Raw genomic sequence first — 23,370 nt, 5'->3', positions numbered from 1 at the left:
CTGAGTAACATTCACATTGGTGATAAGGCAAGTCTAGTTTGTTTATTTTGGCATTTCATTCTCATTGTGTCTGCAATTAAAAATATAACACTTTTGAAAACTTCAGTAGTCAAACAGGAGACCTGTGTCTGGTCCACAGCAATACCAGACTCCTGAGTTTTTCAAGAAAAATCTTGTTTGGGAAATTTTGCTCTGCTTTCAAGTGTTCTGCATTGTTAAAAGAGTAAGAAGCCAGCTGCAAAATACAGACTGTAAAACACTTTGTACCCTAAGCCTGGGATTCAGTCATCCTCAAACACTAGGGGGCCAGAGTTGCTTCAAGCCTATCTCTGGGTACAAAGTCTTTCAACTCAGTTGCATGGATAGCTGTGCTTCAGTATCATAACCAGGGAGTCTGTGAGCTATGCAGTCAGACGGAAAGGAGACCAGCACTGCTTCATTTTTCCCCCTGTGAAGTTAATAGAGTTAAAACAAACACACACACACAAAGACACTGTTATTTACTAAAAACGGCCAGGAAAACTTCTTGCCGTACTTCTTTAGATATTGCAAATGCAGCAAAGCCTCACACTGACTGCATATGTCTTGATATTTAAAGATAAATCCTCAGCTGGTATCTGTCAGCTTCTACTGAGGTTAATGAAGACACACTGATTTATTCCTGCTGAAGATTTAACCATTATGTGGGAGACAGCAAAAATATAATTAAATAAAATAAATACTGTTTAGTCAAAAACATCAGCTGCATATGCTGCGAACAGGTGTTTAGTCACACAGCCTTCTACCACCCTGGAGACAGAGCTACTGATGTAGGGATATTAAAGAAGGTACTAACAGTGATTCCCCCAAGTGACAGTGACCCTCAGTTTCACCAAGTACACAAATCTTTTAGTTCTTCTGTTAAAACTTGTAAGCTCCTGTCTGCAGAAAACATTGATTGTATCTGTCCTGTGAAAGATACTCTATTACTATGTAAAACTTACAAACAAGTTAATTGACTTTGTTCTTGAAGTGAACAAAATTCTGTGAGCCTGAAGCTGTAATTGATATAATGTAAACAAACGCTCACTTCATTGTAACAGCAACGGCTCCTAAAAACAGACCTCCGCCCCCTGTGATTAGAGGACCGAGAGTCTCAAATGAATTAACACACACCCCGAAAGTGGTGGAGACAGTACATTAAAATATGGTTAAGATATGGAATGTATGTTGATGAAAGCTTAATGTACATGAATGGGTAGAGAGGTGCCAGCCTAGAAAGGGAGTAGCCATCGGCCGAAGAATGTGTCAAGTGGACCACCAGACAACCCTCAGAGGGTAAACTAGGATCCACCCCAACACCTGGAAGGATAAGAAACACAAACTTTGGACAGTCTGGAGCCACCAGGAATGTGCCACTTTAAACAGTGTGGCGCCACCAGGAATGTGCCATCTGCTGACTGAGTCAGCAACAGCAGGATGAAACAGCTCCCATAGACTAACATAGGAATTAATTCCTATAAGAATGAGCTCTAAAGACTGAGGACTTTGAGTCTCTGGTTCTGCTGCCAGCCTCCAGGAGCATCAGGTGCATCTGACACAGACTCGGCTCCATCCTCATGACCAAGATATCTGGCCAGTAACTTGGCATGAGCAACTTCTAGGCTGGTAACTATAACACCTATACAAACTTGAATGAAATTGCGTGAATGAATGTTGTGTGTGTGTGTTAAGGAACAAGTAATAATCAGGAATAAGTATAGGAATAAGTAGTCAAACAACATTGTTTACTTTTATCTTTTGCTTTATTATTATATTTACAGTAAATGTGGCATCGTTGCCTTATCCCTCTTAATAAGATCCTGCTGGTTTTTATTCTATTGGTATAACACTGATATAAAAGAGGAATTGTCTAAGTGTAAACAGAAGAGTACAAAGGGTTATAAAGAGATCTCACAAAACTAGGTGACTGGGCAGCATAATGGCAGATGAAATTCAATGCTGGTAAATGCAAAGTAATGCACACTGAAAAATATAATCCCAATATAATACAAATGATGGGGTCTAAATTAGGTGTTACCACTCAAGCAAGACCTTGCAGTCATAGACACATAGTCTTTAAGGTCAGAAGGGACAATCAGGATCATTGCAGCAAGGGTGGTTTAGATTGGACATTAGGAAAAACTTCCTAACTGTCAGAGTGGTTAAGCACTAAAATAAATGGCCTAGGGAGGTTGTGGAATCTCCATCATTGGGTATTTTTAAGAGCAGATTGGACAAACACCTCTCAAGGATGCTCTAGATAATACTTAGTCCTGCCTTGAGAGCATGGGACTGGACTAGATGACCTCTTGAGGTCCCTTCCGGTTCTATGATTCTGTGATCACCTAGTCTGACTTTCTGCACACTGCAGGCCACAGAACCTCACCACTCACGCCTATAATAGAGCCCTAACCTCTGGCTGAGTTACTAAAGTCCTCAAATCATGGTTTAAAGACTTCAAGTTACAGAGAATTCACCATTTACACTAGCTTAAACTTGCAAATGATCTATGCCCCATGCTGTAGAGGAAGGTGAACCCCCCCCCCAGGATTTCTGCCAATCTGTCCTGGGGAAAATTTCTTTGCAACCCCAAATATGGCAATGGGCTTCATGGATAGTTCCCTGAAAACATCTGCTAAATGTACAGTGGCAGTCAAAAAAGCTAAATGTTAGGAGTCATTAGGAAAGAAATAGATAATAAGACAGAAAATATAATGCCACTATATAAATCCACTCACACATTGAATATTACATAGAGTTCTGGTCATCCCATCTCAAAAAAGGTATATTTGAATTGGCAAAGTATGGAGAAGGAGAACACAATAATTAAGGGATCGACCAGCTTCCATAAGAGGAGAGATTAAAAAGAGTGGGACTGTTCATTTTAGAAAAGAAACAATTAAGGCAGGGTATGATACAAGTCTATAAAATCATGAATGGTGTGGAGAAAGTGAATAAGGGAGTGTTATTTACCGCTTCACATAAAACAAGAACCAGGGATCACCCAATGAAATCAATAGGTGGCAGGTTTAAAACAAACATAAGGAAGTACTTCTTCACACAACACAATCAATGTGTGGAACTCATTGCCAGGGGACGTTGCGAAGGCCAAAAGTATAAGTGGGTTCAAAAAAGAATTAGATAAGTTCATGAAGGATAGGATCAGCACTGACTATTAGCGAAGATCATCAGGGACACAACCTCATGCTCTCGGTGTCCCTAAACCTCTGATTGCCAGAAGCTGGGAGTGGACGACAGGGATCACTCAATAAAAATTGCCCTGTTCTGTTCATTCCCTCTGAAGCATCTGGCACTAGTCACTATCAGAAGACAGGATACTAGGCTAGACAGACCATTGGCCTGACCTAATATGGCCATTCTTATGTTCATTTGCTCTCCGCTGATTATTTCAGACACTAGACAATGACAGATTTTTTGTTAAATACGATGAAGAGAGAATTGGAAGAAATTGTTCTTATTCTGCCAGTTCTTTTGCATACATTCAGCTGGCAAGGGAATGTTCTGTTGGTTTTGTTAACAAAGTAAGCTGTGAAATGGGACAAGTGAATGGAGTTGACTTTTTTAGTCCTACACTGTATCTGGACTAAAGGCAAAGTATTGCCCTGGTATCAAAATAATGCTTAGTGTGACTTTCATTTTGGTTGTGGAAAATGAGTTGGATTCTGACAGAACATCAGCTGACTGGGAAAAGCAGAGTGAGAAAGTTTGCAGAGCACGCATTCATGTATATTGGCAGTAGTGGGCGAACTGTGAGATGATTCATTTCCTGATCTCAGAACATAAAATTCACTACTGAAAACTAAAAATGTTCACAAACCTCGTGGAAGTTTACATACAAATCAGAACTTTGTTGCTCTGAACCACTGCTGAACCTTTATAATACATTTTATGTATACCAATGCAGTTTATATGAAAATATTTAAAAGATACTTACATGGGTGTTATTGTCAGCATCCTTATGCCAATGAAGCGTTTTTTCCCATCTGGAAAAAAACACAGCAGCTATATGTAAAGATTTTAGGCAATCACAAGAACACCTTTTCCACTGAAATAGTAAGAGTCAGTACAAGTAAGAGGTATCAGCCTTTGCCAAGATTAATAGCACAGAGAATGCAAAGCATAAATAGTGATTAGAATGACTCTAATAAGGTCTTGTATCTTCTCTCGTGAAGCCCTGGATGATTAGAATTAGGATTTCTCCTCTCTAGTCCCATTGTTGAGATAATGGGCACTATAAAAGAACTCATAAAAGATTGGTTTCAGTACTATAAAAGTTTTCCTCAAGGAAAGTTCAGGAAACATTTAGATTTCTAAAAGATTTAATAGTACAAAAATCTTTAGAACTTATTACACCGAAGAGAATACACATTTTTGTAACTAAGTATGTTTGATCCAAAGAGGATTAAGTCAATTTTCTCAAAAATGAGATTTTGAAAAAAAAAAAGTTTCAGGGGGAGAAGAATGGAAATGTCACCAAAAAAACGAAATAAATACAATGTTAAATAAATAAATAAAACTCTTCTTTCCTTGCCTGATACTGCAGGTATTGAGCTCACATGTAGTGCTCAAGCTAAGAGCTCCTGGTTTATGCTAAAGGCAAAGAATTCTCAGTAATAGGTCCTCAACCCTGGAAATTGCTTCCCTTGTTGGTTTGTCAAAGCCCACATTTGCTAACCATCAGGTCATACTGTGAAATCCCCATACAGAAGTGCTCGCAGGACCAGGACCAAGTCTCTTGCTTAAAAGTTTCCAAGCAGGGAGTAGAAACAATACTTTAGGCGACTAGTCACACAGCACACATAGTGAGCAGATCCCATAGCACTCCAAAGTGTTTTACAATACTATATACACAGCCATTAAACAGCAATTAGTTTAGATTCACCACACACCCATGAGGCAGATAAGTATGATCAGCCCCATTTTACTGAGAGGTTACATGACTCAAGCTCTCACAGAACCAGTCTCCTGCCTCCCGGACCTGTGCCTAAACAATAAGACAAAAGTGCCATGGGGTCTTCCATGTTTATAGAGACAGAACCTTCTAAGGACACCTCTGAAAGCCCCACACAAGTAAACTACATGACACTTAGGGCCACTCTACATTAGAAAATGTTACTCAGGGTGTGAAAAATCCACGCCCCTGAGTGACGCAGTTAGCCAACCTAAGACCCTATGTAGGGAGCACTAGGCCGATGGAATAATTCTTTCTTCAGGCACTATAACTACTGCCTCTCAGAGAGGTGGATTACCTCTCCTGCCAGCAAAGCTAGTGTCTCTCCTGAAGCCCTTCAGTGGCACCACTGCAGCTCTGCAAGTGTAGACAAGCCCTCAATGTATCTGCTTTCCAAAGAATGAAAACACAGTGAAATGATCCTTACACATTTGAACTTGTGGTGCAAGTGAGTTTAAATGAGGAAAATTCAGCCCTGCTATAGGCAGGGACAACTCCATTGGTTCTGTAGCTACAACCATTCTGAGTGGCAGTGATGCCAAAAAGCTACTTAATGTACTAATTTGATTTGATGACGTCCTGCAGTGAGTGCTTCCGCAGTTGATTATATCCTGTCTAAAAGAGAATGTCCTCTCACTTGTTCCAGAATAACTGTCTTGCAACTTCTTTGAGCATCCTGCTGCTTTCGCATTATGAGAGAGGATGAAGAGGAGAGACTAAACAGTTGCCTCTAATACTTGTTCTTTCCAGGATAAATAATCTCAGGCTGGGGACCTACTCCTGCATTCCTTGCACACTCTATATCCCCATTAAAGTCAATGGAACACATCCCAAAAATGTGGGATTTACTGGGCCCTTGGCAATCTTACAGGATACCTCCAGCCATCGTTGTTGCCTTCCCTGGAATGCTTAGTCTCTCCTGAAATTTTTAAGATGAATTGAGCAAAACTGGCTACTGTAAACTCCAGATAGAGTTCTATTGTTCAAAACAAGGCTGTCAACCACCATGGCCCTGAGCCAGATCCATTTATGTGATCTGTATAACATATACATAACTTCTTTGGAACTGAAACTTCCATTTAAAAAAAAAACCACACAGTTCCGAGCTGTCATGTTTGCAAAGGGAACCTCTCAAACTTGAGTGGGACCTGAGTGTGAAATGTGTCATCTTCCTGAGTCTGCAGTCAGTCTGAAAAGTTGTTTCTGAGAGTGTGTACAAGTCGGATGACCCTTTAAATGTCACCAATAACTATTTCATTGCTGGTCATGTTAAGACTTGGGATAGTGAAGGGGAAAGCAGTACAACGGTGCACAGAATGAAGAGGGGGGTTGTCATAAACAGATAGTTAAGGGTTAATGTCTCTTTTACCTGTAAAGGGTTAAGAAGCTCAGTAACCGCTGACACCTGACCAGAGACCATTTGGGACAATATTTTCAAATTTGGTGGAGGGAAGTCTTTGTTTGTGCTGTTTGTTTTGTTCGTTGTTCGCTCTTGGGCTAAGAGGACCAGACGTGCAAGATGGGTCTCCAATCTTTCTGAAACAGTCTCTCATGTTCAAAATAGTAAATACTAGCTAGAAAAGGCGAGTTAGTCTTATGTTTGTTTTCTAACATTGCAAAGTGTATTTTGGGAAAGTTTACTTCTGTTTGCTGTAACTTGGAATATCAGGCTTGCGGGAGGGAGTCCCTCTAGGCTATATAAATCTGACTACCCTGTATACATTTTCCATCCTTTTTACAGAGATAATTTTACTCTTTTCTTTCTTTAATTAAAGCTTTCTTTTTTTAAGAACCTGATTGATTTCTTTTTCTTGTTTAAGACCCAAGAGGATTGGTCTGAACTCAACGGTTGGTGGGGGGAAAGAGGCAGGAAGGTTAATTCCTCTCTGTTTTAAGATCCAAGGAGTTTGATCAGTGGAGCCTCTCAGGTAGCCCAGGAGGGAAAGTCTGGGAGGGGAAAGGAGGGTGGTTTAGTCTCCTGGTTTTAAGACCCAAGAGGTTTGGGTCTTGGGTTCTCCAGGGAAGGTTTTAGGGGAACAGAAAGTGTACCAAACACTATATTTTGGCTGGTGGCGGCACTATCAGATCTAAGCTAGGAATTAAGCTTAGAAGTGTCCATGCAGGTCTCCACTTTTGGACGCTAAAGTTCAAACTGAGGGAAAAATACCTTGACAGGGGTTGAACTGGGAATTGCTGCAAAGAAGAAAATGCAGATGAATGAAAGGATGAGAGGCACAGACATGGAAGCAGTGCAGGAACAGATACAAGAATGGAGATGGATGAGAAACCAAGGGAATAGAGAGTGCTGATCCTAAAGGGCGCTATTGTCCCTGTGGGTGATGCTAAATGTGATAATGAGGCACTGAACAAATAAGAATAATACAATGATAATGGCTTAGTCACTACATAAAGGCCTTATTCCACCCTAAATCTTTGTAGAAATTGCCCATACAGACCAATGGGAGATCTGCTGTGGTCTGATGGTTTATGAACCATAAGTAAAAATGGAATTTGGCCCTCTCTCCGGAATGAGTTTGACAAACCTCATTTAAAATAAGGGTTTTATATTTATAGTAAAATGCACACAAGGATCTAATTTGTGAGGTTATTTTATCTGTTGCTGTGGCCTGGGCAGAAGCCTTCTGCAAGGACACCTGCATCTTTTTTTCTTGGAGCGTTCTCATCAGAACACATGAGAACATAAGACTTTCTTTGCAAAAAGGACATCACATTACATTTCTCCAAGTTGAATGTCATATGCAAAAGTTAAGTTTTCTACAACAAAACCAGCGGGAAGGAGTATAAATTGGCAGCCTTGCTGGCAATCTTAGCAAAGAAGCCAAGGAATGAATGGGCACTGAGACTCAATTACAGTGCATTGTCACCACAAAAGGATGGCCCTTTTGAAGGCAGAGTTGAATTACATTAGCAGAGCAGTGTGGGGAAGCTGGAGCTATGGTGTGGCATGCTACGGTCTCCAGAGCTGTCAAGCTGGCCGTTTTCATGAGCCCTTTAAATTGCTGTCGGGATCAGGAGGCAGAAGAAAAAATAATTAAGACAGCAAGCACAGACTGGAAAGAGGCCCTGAAAATAATGAGCCTCTCACCAGAGTGAAATCACAGTAACTAAGGCTTTATAATAATAATTATTATTATTATTTTAAAATGTTCATATGCTGGAATAATCAAGCTATACATATGTGGAACAACTTCAGTCTGAAGCCAGTATGACCCATGGAGAAGGACATCTTTTAAAAAGTTCTCTGAAACAGAATGCGCCAGACTCACCAGTGTGATCTAGATAATTTGGGCCACTCCAGTGATGCAAAACAAGTGCAAACCTGGCTTAACAGGTCGGTTAAACTGGAGTAGGGCAAAGCAGCCAGAGCTTGCTTGTGAATCTGGCCCCAAAGGCTGGAAGTAGCTAACTACTTAAGAAGCTTTCTGTTCTATGAGATATTCTCATACATAAGAAAGACACTAGATACTACCAGCCTCTTCTTCTCAAAATTAAACATTTTGATTGATGATTCTGATAATATACAAAACGAGACAGATTAGTAAAGTAAGGGACTAACGGCACAAATATTCATAACCACAGACAAAGCTACAGCAAAAGTACAGTATTATTGTTAGAGCCAAATTATGGGCCTGAACCTGCAAACACTCATGTACATGAATAACTTTATCACGTCAGTACTGCCACTGCTGGCAGTCAGTAAGAGTGCAATCCTGGTGCCACTGAAGTTAATGGGAGTTTTGTTGTTGACTTCAAAGGGGTGAGGATTTCACCAAGACCTTCTAAGGAACTAATCTTGCACTCTACTCGGTATGCAGGGAAACTTCCTACCATTTGGTTCACACCCATTGCATTTAGACTGCATCAGTGAGCCTGAAATTATTTAAGAAAAATATTCCACTGCCAAACAGATACGGTGAAAAAGTCCCAGCCTCTCCTGTTTACAGGTGGGCTGTGTATTTTCTCAAGCTGTATAACTGAGTTATAGAGTGAACCAATGATCTGAATGCAACTCTAAGATGAAAAATAGCCCAAATGACAGTTATCAATATCTTTACCTGTATGCAGCTATTTATCTCTATTATTATCTTTAATAATTATTACTATTTGCTAAACCCAACAGCTTGCTTAACTCTGGATGGAGCCAATCCTATGAGAGCCTTCAGTTTAGCTGTCCTCAAAAGCAAGAATATTTTGCTGATATTTAGGCTAATAGTTAGTTTACTGTCTTTCATCCCATACTCCCTGCTAATACCCTTCTAGAAAGTCCTGAGTTCTGATCCCAGCCCTGCCAGTGATTCCCACTTTGGCCTTCAGCAGATTGCTAAGGCCGATCTTTTTGTATCTGGATCTCTGAAGTTACGAACCTAAATAAGTGGCCTGATTTTCAGAGTGCTGAGCTGCTGAAGTCATAGGGAGCTGGGGATTCTCAGCACCTTTGAAAATCAGACCACTTATTTAAGTGCCTAATTTTAGGTACCCAGTTTGAAAATTGCAGCTTTTGCCCAGTCAGTTTTCCCATTTATATAATGGGGATGATTTTACCTACCTACCTGAGGTACTCAGGGTTAATTAATGCTTTGACGTAGTTTTTAATGGCTAAAGCTCTATATAATAAAAGTATTATTATTAAGGTAATAATAAATACGGTATTATTATTATGACCATCCCATTTGATAGAGTGGTAAACGACTATACATTTAAATATTGCTCATGATTCCTAATACAGTATATATTTTGGATTCTTCATCTATGGAAGGAGGCTTACATAGTAAATGCACAGTATGATTTCATGACTATGCACATTATACAACACTGATGAAGTTATCTGCTCAAATGAGATTTTAAAAGCCATAGTTATACTAATTATACAATGTCCTGGCTGTCTCCTCTACAGCAGAATCAAAGTATAAAGAGGCATTTCCTAAGAAGGTTACTGTACTAGTTTATGCTTCCACAATCCAATCTTTTCAATTAGATGATATTCAGAGCAGAATGGAAACACCCTTATCCTTATTCCCTATGATTTAATCTTAGCATGATTCTGAGGATGGATCAAAGTTAAACTACCAATTCCCTTTTTATATTTTCATATGATGAAATGTAACTGTCCCCAAGGAAAAGGATGATGAAAAACTAGAAATTCTATTTACAGTCATAACAAGGAACAACATAAGTATGGAAATTTGAAAACTATTACTGAGTGTCCAAAAATGCAAACTTAAGCCTTAACAGCATGCAAATAACTGCTGAAATAAACTCATTCCTTCCACATTTCCACCACAGCAAGGGCTAGTAAATGACTTTAAAGAATAGCCCTGCTTTGGCAGTGGTTCAGGGCAAATGGGCCAGGTGCTTCCTTACAAGTATACAAGTGGTGCCTGACCAGATGAGTGTCTTGATTCAGTATGACACTGCAAGTGAGGCTTAGTAACCAAGTGTGACATGTAGAGAAGGAACAAAGTTGAAAATAAGATCTGGTGGCCACTCGGTACGGTACATACACATCACAATGGTCTGTCTCTTCCCTTTCACTTTTTGTCTGCTCTGCGTAGTAGGGGGTTGAATATGGTGGAAGAGGAGGGAGTGACCAGTTGTACAGGTTCAGGATGGGCATTCCAGCATGGAAAGAGACACAGGCATGTCTGTGAGAGAAGCAGATAAAGGGGATAGCAAGGCCAGAATCATTGGTGAGTGTAGAGGAGTAAGAGATAGGGCACAAAGGAAGACCAAGTCAGAGATGTAGGCTAGGTCTGGCCTTGAACACAAAGACTGTGAATGTGAGGCTCGGGCAATGGGAAGCTACTGTAATGACTCAACATGGCGGAGGGGATGGTATAGGAAAACTGATTTTGGCAGCAGCATTTTGGATGGACAGGCGTGAGAAGGTGGGCAGGTTACTAGGGAAGAGACCCAATAAGAGATGCTTGCAGCAGTCATGGTGGGAGAGGATATGGATGTGGACAAACAATTTGGCAGTCAGTACACAAAGAAAGGGGCGGGTTTTAGAGAAGTGACCCCACTTGGATATCAGCTGGATGCGCTGAGAAAAGAACAGGGAGGAATGAAAGATAACCCCTAAGTTATGGATTTGGGGGATAGGGAAGATGGTAAAGTTATGAATTGGACTGGAGGTAGGGAGGAAGGTTTGGGCTGAAATATTAGTAGGTCAGTTTTGGCCATGTTGAGTCTGAAATGGCAACAACTCATTCAGCATGAGGTGTCAGACACAGTTAGAGATAGGAGCCTGAAGACCAGCAGATATGTCCAGTGTGGGGAAGTACATTTGACAGTAATTGGGGTACTTACACTGTAAGCTCTTTGGGGGCAGGGGTAATCTTTCTGTTCTGTGTTTATACAGCACCTAATACAATGGGTTTGTGGGCCCTGACTGGGGTGCCTAGCTGCTACCCCATACCAATAATCATCAATCATCATCACACCAATAGTGGAGCCCATGCAAATAGAAGTCATTTATGAATAGGGTGTAGTGGCATTATCCCTCCTAAAGCTACCTAGTGTGTCCAGGGTGTTTGGATCTTATCCCCCACCCTGCCTGCTCCCTGTCTCCTTTGGGTAATCTGCAGTGGGGGTTGTCACTGTCCCTTGAAAAAGACAAAGAAGAGGAGGGAAATCCTCCTGAATTAAAGTCAAGCTACAAGCTGTTCCTAAGTGTACCTCAAGTTAAGCTGGTTCATCTACAACTCTCACTCTTTCTGGTGAATTTCCCTCTGAGTCTTATATGTGAGATACTGTCTATTTTTGGGGTCTCTAGGTTTATGAATAATGGAATACCACTTTTACTTCCAAGAAGCTGTCTTCAAATCCCAAATCCCCATATACAATGACTCCACAACCTCTCTCAGGCTGTAAGCCAACACTCCTTCCCTCAGCTGTGTGCAACCTTCCTGTGATTTGATGCAGACACAGCAGCAAAATGAGGACAGGCACGTGCATGGAAATAAGCAGAAGGCCCCGACTTTTATTAAACTTTAAAACAAAGGAGGGGTGCTACCTGTGCATCACCCATACTCTCCTGTACTAGGCATTTAATTGGTTCCAGGAGCAAAAAGAGGCTCCACATACCCTGTTAAAGGCTGGTGAATGCTAGCCAACCAGCAGCCCTCCCCACCAGCTGGCCAATGGGTGCCAGAGACGCCCAGGAGGAGGAGCTACCTACTGTCCCTAAGTGAGTGTCTCCCTCCCTCGCTGCTGGAACTGATCCCCTTCACTGCCGTCCATATCAAGTTCTCCCACTCATTGGGGCAGGTGGGTAGCATTTGTCCTTATCAGTTTAAACACCATCAGAAACCATGACCTGCATCCTGGTGGCCTTTCACTGACAGTCCCCATCTTCCAATTTCATACCTGAGAGCGTCCAAGAGCTGTAGCTGTCCATTCTGTCACACTGCCAACTGAATGTGTACGAATTATGCAGTTCTTGAACCAGAAAATGTACAGCTAAAATCCAGACCGTATTTTCAAATAATGCATTTATAAAAACTAAAAGATCTCTTAAAATAAATGCATTCCAGAGCACCTCCTAATTAATTAAATGTGTTTTGTAAGTTATTTATATAGTGATCTGAGCCTCACTTCTGTCGTGTCAACCCTTTGTGGCTATTAAAGATCTTATGGAATTTTTAATGGGAATACAGCAGGGTTTCTTAGTCAACATTTCTTTTCCTCCTGTTGTGAGGCTTGTTAGTTGCCTCTCAGAACTGGGTACTAATTAAGAAAAATGTAAAAAAATGTTTCATTCTTTTAGTTATTATAACATCATTATGTGTTTCCATAGGGATATAATTTATAAATTATACTTCAGGATGAAAGGCTCTTTATGAACTAATTTTATTGTCTTTCAACATTACTGCTGGCATGGTGCTATTTTATAATACAGAGTACAGTAGAGTAGCCTAACAAAAAGGAAGAATGATGCAATGATTACATGCTTGCGTGAGACCCAGGAGCTGCAGGTTCAGTTCTCTGCTCTACCACATGTGACCTGAATGATCTTTTGCAAGCTGCTTAGTTTCTCTTTGCCCGGTTCACTATATATAAGAAGGGGATAATATATACCTCACAGGGGACTAGTGAGGATAAATGCATTAGATATTGTGAGGAATTATAGTAATGGAGCCACATCAATACAATAGATATGCTGGATATTGCAATCAGCCACTGTATTTCTCTTTTGGTTTAACACAGACCAAGCTACTAAAATACAAGTTTGCAGTATCATTTAGAACAATATTTTTTCTAGCCAATGTTGCTTGAAGAATGTACCTTTATTTTGTTTGTCATGTGACTCTGTGAGGAACTGAGAGATGCGATCAGAAGGAATAGCAAAGGAAATTCCAGCAGTAACCTTTAAAGTGTTTATTCCAATCACTTCACCATCCTGTGGAAAGAAGACAGTCAATGAAATTGTCTCTAAAGGACTACAAGGTTAATCCCCCTGCCTAAGGCCTTATTTTTCAAATAAGTAAGTTGAGGTCAGTTACTCTCTGGAGAAGTAGAGCAATGACTTACTGGGGAAGCTATTCTTTCCTATTATCATTGTTTTCATGGGTTTTGAGAAAGGTATCCAAAATATGGTAGTGGTGATATAATAAATAATGATAAAATTATTCTTCACCTTGAATCAGATTGTTTTTCTTTACTTGTCTTCTAGTGACACATTTTCAGACTTTAATGCTAAGTTCTTTGTGCAAAAAAATGGGCACTTGCCCATTTTCCAAGCAGAAAATGGGCATTTGTACACACCTCAGATATGTCTTTCTGCATGTACAGTTAGATGTGCAATTACCAGATCTGCATTAGCAAACGGAGAGTCTGCAGCCACACTGGACACATATAGATGTTTTTCATAGGCATAACTTATATGCCATTATCTGACAAATTTAGCCATTAGTGATTTTTCTTGAAGACATGTCACTTCAATGATGTAAGATTTGTGTATGTATATAATATATTGGACATTCCACCTTCACTGAGAACATGAGAGATAAGTAAGCCAGTTCTGTAAAGGAAAAAAAAATCGATCTGTTCTTACCAAATTAACTAGAGGTCCTCCTGAGTTTCCATACTGTAAATATAATGGCAGAATATGTTAAATTGTTATTTTATGGCAGGAAAGGAAAATTGCACTTCAGATCCTGTTATTTATTAGCACCTGAGAGTGAGCTAGGCACTCCACTGAAGGACACAATCCCTACCATAGAGAACTGAGAATCAAAGGGCCTGATCCTGCACAGGAATCCAAGTGGTGAAGCTGATTATAACTGCTTCTTTGCAGATCAGGTTCTAAACTGGGATTAGTATTAGGGAAATGTTAAAGAAAGTCTCTAAAATGTAAAACCATATTTTTATTCTCATAGGTATTGCTGCAAAAAGGTTGGGAAACATTTAATCCATGTTTAGCAAATTACATCTCAGGACAATGTTAATAAACCAATATTTTTTAATAAAACCTAGACCTGTCAATCAGCACATTGGGTTGGGATACTGTCAGCTACTTTCCCCAAGGAGCACAAAGAACCTGGCCAACATTAATTAAGCCTCACTGCGTCTCCTCCTTGTGAGGTAGATAAGGAGACACAGGGATTGCTTTACTAATCATAGATATGCAGCTAGCTCTGGGGGGAAATGTGGCAACTGTTCAACTAAGCAGTTTTGAGTTTTCCCAGTATCTGAAGACTTTCAAGGAAAAAACCCAAAAAGCAGAGAGCTGCAGGAAGTGGGATGTGTAGAGGTCACTTGCCTATCTACTTGTTGCCGGCACACATTTGTTTTTGATTTCGGACAACTTTTTGGGTCAGTTTATCAAAGAGCCAAGAGCAGCAAGCTACTAGTCAAAATAAACAAGCAATGGACAAATAATATCAGTACGAGCCATCTAAGAGTTTACGTGTTGATTGCACTGGGCAAAGTGCTATTTATTCTCAGAAAAATAAAACACAAAATCTACTTTGATTTTTATTAATTTCATGGTGTATCTTTTTCAAGTAATCTTTGTAACAGATCTGAATTAGTTCTGACTGTGGAAAACTGAGCCATGAAAGCAGCTTTTTCATGCAAAAACTTCCACAATAACAGAGAACCAGAGTCACCTTTCACTTGCTGTCCTGTGCTAGAATAATTTGATGGTAAAAAACCCATGCATACAGATACAATATAGTTCAGTTTAGTAGAGTATTGCCCATTCCCTCTCTTGTCAGTCCTGCCCTTTCACAAGGCAGCTACACATTCTTGCTAAAGCAGGAGGAATGCTTCTGAATAGACAACTATCAGACTCTTCCTATGCTTAGGAGGAATGAGTGAATTAACTAAGCTTGCTGCTTCTCCAGGCCTGAGACCATCTTCATACCCCATGTTCTCGATTGGAAGAACAACTCAAAGTGTCGCTTTTTCCGGCCTTTTACTTTCTTCCCTACTGTCAGGGCTTACATTCAGCCGGAGTGGTCCAGAGTGGAGCTCCATGAAATATTTTCAATCCCCCTGGAGTTTTCATAGCATGTTTGGGGGGGGGGGGTCAGTGGGGGGGCTCCAGGAAATACTCTATGACAATTTATGCCCTGCCTACTATAATATCACCTTTGCTCTTATATTACGTATTGAACTCTGCTGTCTGTGTCTGAACTGAATCAGAAGCTTTTGGGGGCAGAGGTGGCCTCATGCACAAGTTTGGAGCAATGTTCACCGATTTGAAGTCAAGAAAGTCCTGTTCTAATCCTGGCTCTGCCACCAACTTGCTGTTTGTCCCTTCACATACAACCTTTAAAGTGCCTCCGTGATTTAGAAGTTAATGGGACTTAGGCTGTTAAATGTCACCCTCAACCTCGTCTACATCTGTTTCCCAGGCCTGGTCTACACTACGCGTTTAAATCGATTTAAAGAGCGTTAAATCGATTTAATGCTGTACCCGTCCACACTACAACGCCCTATATATCGATATAAAGGGCTCTTTAAATCGATTTCTGTACTCCTCCCCGACGAGAGGAGTAGCGCTAAAATCGATATTGCTACTTTTCGGATTAGTTTTAGTGTGGACGGAAATCGATGTTATTGGCCTCGGGGAGGTATCCCACAGTGCACCACTGACCGCTCTCGGACAGCAATCAGAACTCTTGGAGGCACTGGCCAGGTAAACAGGAAAAGCCCCGCGAACTTTTGAATTCAATTCCTGTTTGGCCAGCGTGGAGCTCTGATCAGCACAGGTGACCACGCAGAGCTCATCAGCACAGGTAACAATGCAGTCTCCTGAGAATCGAAAAAGAGCACCAGCCTGGACCGCACAAGAGGTACTGGATCTGATCGCTATATGGGGAGAGGATTCAGTGCTAACAGAACTCCGTTCGAAAAGACGAAATGAAAAAATATTTGAAAGAATTTCAAAGTCTATGACGGGAAAAGGCCACAGCAGGGACTCAGTGCAGTGCAGAGTAAAAGTTAAGGAGCTCAGACAGGCATACCAGAAAACCAGAGAAGCAAACGGAAGGTCTGGGTCAGGGCCGAAAACATGCCGCTTCTATGCTGAGCTGCATGCAATTTTAGGGGGCTGCGCAACCAGTACCCCACCCCTGGCCGTGGATTCAGAGGTCAGGGGGTTGTAATATCAACCGTGGCTGAGGATTCTGCGGAGGGGGAAGATGAGGAGGAAGAGGAAGAGGAGGAAGAGCTTGCTGAGAGCACACAGCACTCCGTTAGCCCCAACAGCCAGGAGCTTTTTGTGACCCCAGAATTACCGTCCCAGCCCTCCCAAGCCACAAGCCCAGACAGTGAAGCCATGGAAGCGACCTCTGGTGAGTGTACTTTGTAAATATAAAAACATGGTTTAAAACAATTTTCTAATGATGAATCAGGGCTTGGGATGCATTCGCAGCCAGTAAAGTTGGAAAATCGTTAACTGGGGATGGAGCGAAATCCTCCAAAAAGCTCTTTGCTCTTTGGAGTACTCAAAAATTTCTGGGCAGGCAGCCCTATTTGGTCCCCATTGTATGACACTTTTCCACGCCATGCATGTAGCAAGTAATTCGGAATCATAGCTTCACAAAGCACAGCCGCGTATGGCCCAGGTGATTGCTGGCATTCCAGAAACAACGTTCTGCATCCTGCGGTGTATTCTCAGGAGAGTGTTATATCATTCATTGTAACCTGGTTGAAATTCAGGACTTTAATTAGGGGGCAGACATGGCGATTTTCCTACTGGGCAGCCGCTTAATCCTTCCTTGCTCGTAGCAAAGCGGGGGAGGGAGGAATGATAGCGCTGAGTTTCTCAGCGTTTGGCGAGCAGGAATCTTCCCAGGTACCAGCCACGCGATCATTACCAGTGATCTTACATGATAGCAGCCATGCGGGTGGGGGAGGAGGGGAAAGAGGGGGTTTGGGGTTTGCTGGTTCCTCTTAACAGGAACAAGGCATCATAGATCACTGTGTATATGAACGCTGGAGAAGTCAAACAGAAAGCCTTACCATGGCCACATGAAGCTTAATTTGGATGCCTGGACCTGCGTCTGTGAGATCTGCAACACCAGAGCCACAGGCACTCAATATTAAACGATGCAAAATGCGACCTTGTAGTGAAATCACATGTGCTATGTAAGGTGGATAGTGTTATTCACTGTGAAAGAGTACAAGCATTGTTCTGTTAAAATGTATCTTTTACATACTTCTCTCCCTGTTTTCCTCCCCCATGCAGCTGCACAGTTGTCCGGCCTCCCTACGCCATCCCGAAGGCTAGCTCAGATAAGGCGGAGGAGAAGAGAACACGAGATGAAATGTTCTCAGAAATCATGGAAGTAACACGCAATGACAGAGCTCATCAGAATGAGTGGAAGGGATGTGCTAGCAAAGTACAGGAAAGATGCCAGTGAACGGACAGGATGGGAGGATAGGAGAGACGCTCGAGATGAGAGGTGTAGGCAGGAAGATCAGCAGTGGCGGGATGCAACGCTGCAGCTGCTGCGTGCTCAAACTGATATCCTCCAACGCATGGTGGATCTTCAGGAAGAGCAGCGGGCTTACAGAGTGCCGCTGCAGCCCATGTTTAACCACCCTCAAAGCTCCCCACGTTCCATATCTCCCTCACCCAGACGTGTAAGAACGCGTGGGGAAGGCTTTCTGCACCCGCCCACTCCACCCCCTGGACAGTCCAAGCAAAAGGCTGTCATTACGTTGAAATGTGCTTAATGGCCTTTTCCTTCCCTCCTATCCTCCTCCCAAAGCACAGCAGGCAGGGATACCTTGATAATTCTCTGCCTCTTTTTATAATTACTTTTTAATAAAGAATACATCAAAGGGGGAGGGTGGGTTGCTTACAGGGGAATGACTTTTAAGAAAGAATACATGATTTTTTAAACAATACTGAATGACTTTTAATAAAGAATACATGATTTTTAAACGATACTGACTTTATTTCCTTCAGCAAGCTGTAAGTAAAGGGGAAGGGTGGGTTGCTTACAGGGAATGAGTCAATCAAGGGGGGAGGGTCATCAAGGGGGAAACAAACAGCAGTCACACCGTACCCTGGCCGTGCTGAAACTCGTTTTCAAGGCTTCTCTGATGTGCACGCCTCCTGGTGTGCTCTTCTAATCGCCCTGGTCTCTGGCTGCTCGTACTCAGCGGCCAGGTGATTTGCCTCAGCCTCCCACCCCGCCATAAATGTCTCCCCTTACTCTCACAGAGATTGTGGAGCACACAGCAAGCAGCAATAACAAACGGGACATTGGTTTGGCTGAGGTCTGAGCGAGTAAGTAATGTTCGCCAGCGCCCTTTTAAACGGCCAAATGCACATTCTACCACCATCCTGCACTTGCTCAGCCTGTAGTTGAACAGCTCCTGACCACTGTCCAGGCTGCCTGTGTATGGCTTCATGAGCCATGGCATCAAGGGGTAGGCTGGGTCACCCAGGATAACGACAGGCATTTCACATCCCCAACGGTTATTTTCTGGTCTGGGAAGTAATTCCTTGCTGCAGCCGTTTAACAGAGTAGTGCTTCTGAAGACGCGAGCGTCATGAACCCTTCCTGGCCATCCCGTGGATGTTGGTGAAACGTCCCTTGTGATCCACCAGTGCTTGCAGCACCATTGAAAAGTACCCCTTGCGGTTTACGTACTGGGTGCCCTGGTGCGCTCTGGGGCCAAGATAGGGATATGGGTTCCATCTATGGCCCCCCCACAGTTAGGGAATCCCATTGCAGCAAAGCCATCCACTATCACCTGCACGTTTCCAAGAGTCACAACCTTTCGTAGCAGCAGCTTAACGATTGCTTTGGCTACTTGCATCACAGCAGCCCCCACAGTAGATTTGCCCACTCCAAATTGATTCCCGACTGACCGGTAGCTGTCTGGCGTTGCAAGCTTCCAGAGGGCTATTGCCACTCGCTTCTCCACTGTGAGGGCTGCTCTCATCTTAGTATTATGGCGTTTCAGGGCAGGGAAAGCATGTCACAAAGTTCAAAGAAAGTGCTCTTACGCATGCGAAAGTTTTGCAGCCACTGGGAATCGTCCCACACCTGCAAAACTATGCGGTCCCACCAGTCTGTGCTTGTTTCCGCGCCCAAAATCGGCGTTCAATGGGTAGAACCTGCCCCATTACCAGCAGTAGCTCCAAACGCAGGGGCCGCGGTTAGGGAGAATTCAGTGTCCATGTCCTCATCGCTCTCGTCGCCGCGCTGCCGTAGCTGCCTCCTCCTCTCCTCCTGCCTTTGCAGTTCATGGTTCAGCCATAGACAGCACGAGAGTGCGCGAGGTGTTGACAACGTTCACGATAGCGTTACTGATACTCAGCAGGGTCCATGCTTGCTGTGCTATGGCGTTTGCTCAGTTCACCCAGGAAAAAAGGCGCGAAATACCCAGAATTCCAAGGGGCGGGGGAGACTGAGGGAACTATGGGATAGCTATGGAACGGCTACCCACAGTGCACAGCTCCAGAAATCGACGCTAGCCTTGGACCATGGACGCACACCATCGAATTAACGTGCCTAGTGTGGACGCGCACACTCGACTTTATAATATCTGTTTTAAGAAACCGATTTTAGCTAATTCGATATTATCCCGTAGTGTAGACGTGGCCCCAGTGTATAAACCAGATTCTTTGATACAACCACTTCAAAAGGGTGTTGTCAGAAATAATGAATATTTACAAAGGGCTTTGCACATGTAAAAGGCTAAATATTATTAATTTACTCTGTGGAGTACATTGTCTGAATTTGTGAATACATATTTCTGGGACTGTTTTTGTTTTAAAGTTTTGGCAGACTTTAGGTGTCATCTTGTCTTAAACTCACTAGAAGTTGCATGCAAGTATCTGAGGGCATAATTTAGTCTTTTTCGGTCATCCTTTGTAGCCCCTCATATGAGTAGCAACTGTGCCTTCATACGTGTCTGTACAGCACGTAACACAATGGGGCCTCAATCCTGATTGGAGTCTCAGGCTGTTACAGTGATTTAGGGCTAGATTTTCATTTGGACTATATGGCAGAAAAAGTGAGTAAGAACTTCTCCTTAAGTCCCTGTGTGAGACCCCTGAACCTTAAAACTGGGCACAATCAGGTACGTGGTGTTACTCACTCATTTATTCTTTCCCTGGGTAGAGAATGAATGGAGCTTTGCCTCCACTCTCACAACTTACATGTCAGAGTAGCCACGCCAGTGCAGACAGGAGCATGATAATTCATTACTGGTCTATACCAGTCATATGTCATTGCTAGGGTGACCAGACAGCACATGTAAAAAATAGAGACAGGGGGTGGAGGGTAATAAGATCCTAAATAAGAAAAAGATCCTAAAATTGGGACTGTCCCTATTAAATCCGGACATCTGGTCACCCTAGTCATTGCACATATGATCCCTGGAATAAGGCAGAAACGGCGGGGATTGTAACTCCAAGGGGTGCCTCTCATTCACAATGCCTCCGAGGACCATTGCTGGGGTGGGGCATCTTGTGTACCTTCTCTTCCTCAGGGCTAAGGTCAGAATCTAACCCACAGACAGAGAATAATCTATCTGTCATGCATGAAGAGAGCATAATTTATTTTATAAGAAGTCCCTTTTATTCAGCTGAATTCCTCTAACAGGGCAATTATTCCCTTCAGCACCGGCGGAATTCAAGGTTCCAGGACTATAAACCTGGTGAGTTTCTGAACTCCTCAACTACCCAGTACTTACATTGATAATGGCATCTGTCTGAATGTAATCCATATCCGAGTCCCTCAGGCCTAGCTCCTTTCCATCTCGCTGAGCAGTGCTGACAATACCTGTTGTCACAGTGTTCTGCAAGGCAAAGGGGCTCCCAATAGCCACAACAAACTCCCCAGGACGCAGATCAGCCGAGTGGCCCAGTAATAATACGGGGAGTTTTTTCTTTTAAAATAAAAACAGGAAGAAAACAAAGGATTACTGTCAGTTAATGGCTGGTCAATCAAAATGAAATGTAAGGACCAAATCCTATCTACCGGCCAAAAGGATATGCTGCCACCTATGGCCAGTGGAAGAGCAATTCTGTCATCATAAGTCAGGATACCACAGCTCAGGCCAGCTCAGTGCATTGCAGGTCACTGTTTCCTGCTACTGTCTTCAGAAGAAAAGTGCTCAGTGCTAATGGAGCTGCCTTGCAATTATTGTAGATGGCAGAATAAGCCCCAACAGCATTCTGGGACAAACCCATTTTCCATGGGATCACCATTGTCATGGTGTGGAACCCATCACAAGCCAGATTCTGCCATCCTTACTTACACTGTGCAGTATCTTACTGCCCAAGTAGCACCACCGAAATCAATGGGATTATTTGTGGAGTAAGGTATCACCTTGTGTGAGTAAATGTGGGAGAGCCTGGCTGTATGTAAGCTATGAGTAACTGCTAGGGGTCTCTTGTGTACTATGGCAGGTTCCCCTCTGTACAACCACATCACATATTCTGCTCTCAGCAGGCTGACTCTTCCCCTTTGGCCAATGTTCCCCTCTTGTGTACCTCTGGCAGGATGGCACCTTTAACTACAAGTATTAAACTGTCCCAATAAAGCAGATATTTTTGAGAGAGAGGACGTTCACTTCAAATATCCCGTTCTCTCCCACCATCAGAAGGACTTTTTTCTTCAACCACAGTCACACACACATCTCCAGTTATGTTTTCCAATATGCAGCATCCACATCTTTCTTTTAATCAGTACTTCCATACCAGAAACAGTGAAATAATTTATTAACAAGATGTGAAATTTCCCAGGCCTACAGCTGCAGTCCATTCTTTACATTTCATCTGCAATTTATATTAGGCTTCACATTGACTAGTAAATACTACTGAATGAGAAATATAGTATTCCCAGGCAACAATTAAAATAATTTTCCATGAGGCAATTTGTTCAATTCCTGCCCAATTGAAATATTTCTGGTCTAAATACTGGAAGAACCAGACTTTTATTAAAGATCACTGTGACGTTTCACTATTAGTAATATTCCACATTTTGAGCCAGATCTTCAGTGATATAAATCAGAGCACTGCATTGAAATCACTGGTTCTGGGCCCTTGATTTTACTCTCTGTTTAGTCATTGAAATGGGAACCTTCTCCCCCCCACACTTTAGCTGAATTGTATCATATTAACAAGATCTGCTAATCTGGAAAGCCGTTTGCTTATTTTGCAGTCTCTCTGGCTGCTAACTCCTGATTGGAGCAAAGAAATGTGAAGACGATGTCTTGCTATTAAAAATATCTTAGGTTCATTTGCACTGTGAAATTTGCATGACATTAATAATGAACAATTCCACATATGTTTCTAAAGAATTCTTAATAATATGTTCCAGCAAACAAGACTGTGCCTAAAACATAACTGAGCTGAGGCAACCAATCTGATTCATTTAACCCTTTAGATTACTTACTTTAGGATGAATCTTTATTGTTGCTATATCAGACTTCTTGTCAATGTCCTTGATTGTTGCTTCATAGGTATCTCCATTCTGTAGCTGCACTTTTAATTGTTGTCGTCCTGATATAGCGTTGCTGCTTGACACCACATGGGCATTGGTAACAATTAAACCTGAGTCTGACATTATGAACCCAGATCCACTGGACAAGGGGACATTTCGGCCAAAGAGAGGGTGTCTGTACCAGAAGCAAACAACAAAATATCTCATAAATTAAATAGCTTGTGGGGAATAATAATATTATTATTTAATGAGGCTTACTACAGTTTGTAACAACTCACACATATATATCACCTTTCATGCTGAAGAATCTCAAAGCACTTTATCATTGACTGGGAAGAGACTGTCTAGGAAGGCGTATGGCAGAAAGAGATCTAGGGGTCATAGTGGACCACAAGCTAAATATGAGTCAACAGTGTGATACTGTTGCAAAAAAAG

General features: G+C 42.3%; 1 protein-coding gene across 1 annotated transcript in view; it reads right to left on the bottom strand.

Annotated features, from left to right (window-relative positions):
• HTRA3 (HtrA serine peptidase 3) overlaps window positions 1–23,370 on the bottom strand; it is a 47,087-nt gene that overhangs the window by 2,670 nt on the left and 21,047 nt on the right. The window contains exons 3-7 of the mRNA XM_032767243.2: window positions 22,888–23,110; window positions 21,182–21,376; window positions 14,067–14,099; window positions 13,298–13,412; window positions 3,977–4,025 (exon numbers count right to left, since the gene is read on the bottom strand). Of these exons, the coding sequence (XP_032623134.1) occupies window positions 3,977–4,025; window positions 13,298–13,412; window positions 14,067–14,099; window positions 21,182–21,376; window positions 22,888–23,110 (615 nt within the window). The remainder of the gene's footprint in view (window positions 1–3,976; window positions 4,026–13,297; window positions 13,413–14,066; window positions 14,100–21,181; window positions 21,377–22,887; window positions 23,111–23,370) is intronic.

This window comes from Chelonoidis abingdonii, chromosome 5 (assembly GCF_003597395.2).
Source record: "Chelonoidis abingdonii isolate Lonesome George chromosome 5, CheloAbing_2.0, whole genome shotgun sequence".
In the NCBI taxonomy this organism is placed as follows: domain Eukaryota; kingdom Metazoa; phylum Chordata; order Testudines; family Testudinidae; genus Chelonoidis; species Chelonoidis abingdonii.
Note: the sequence above shows the minus strand (reverse complement) of the source record. Positions and strands in the feature narration are given on the sequence as shown.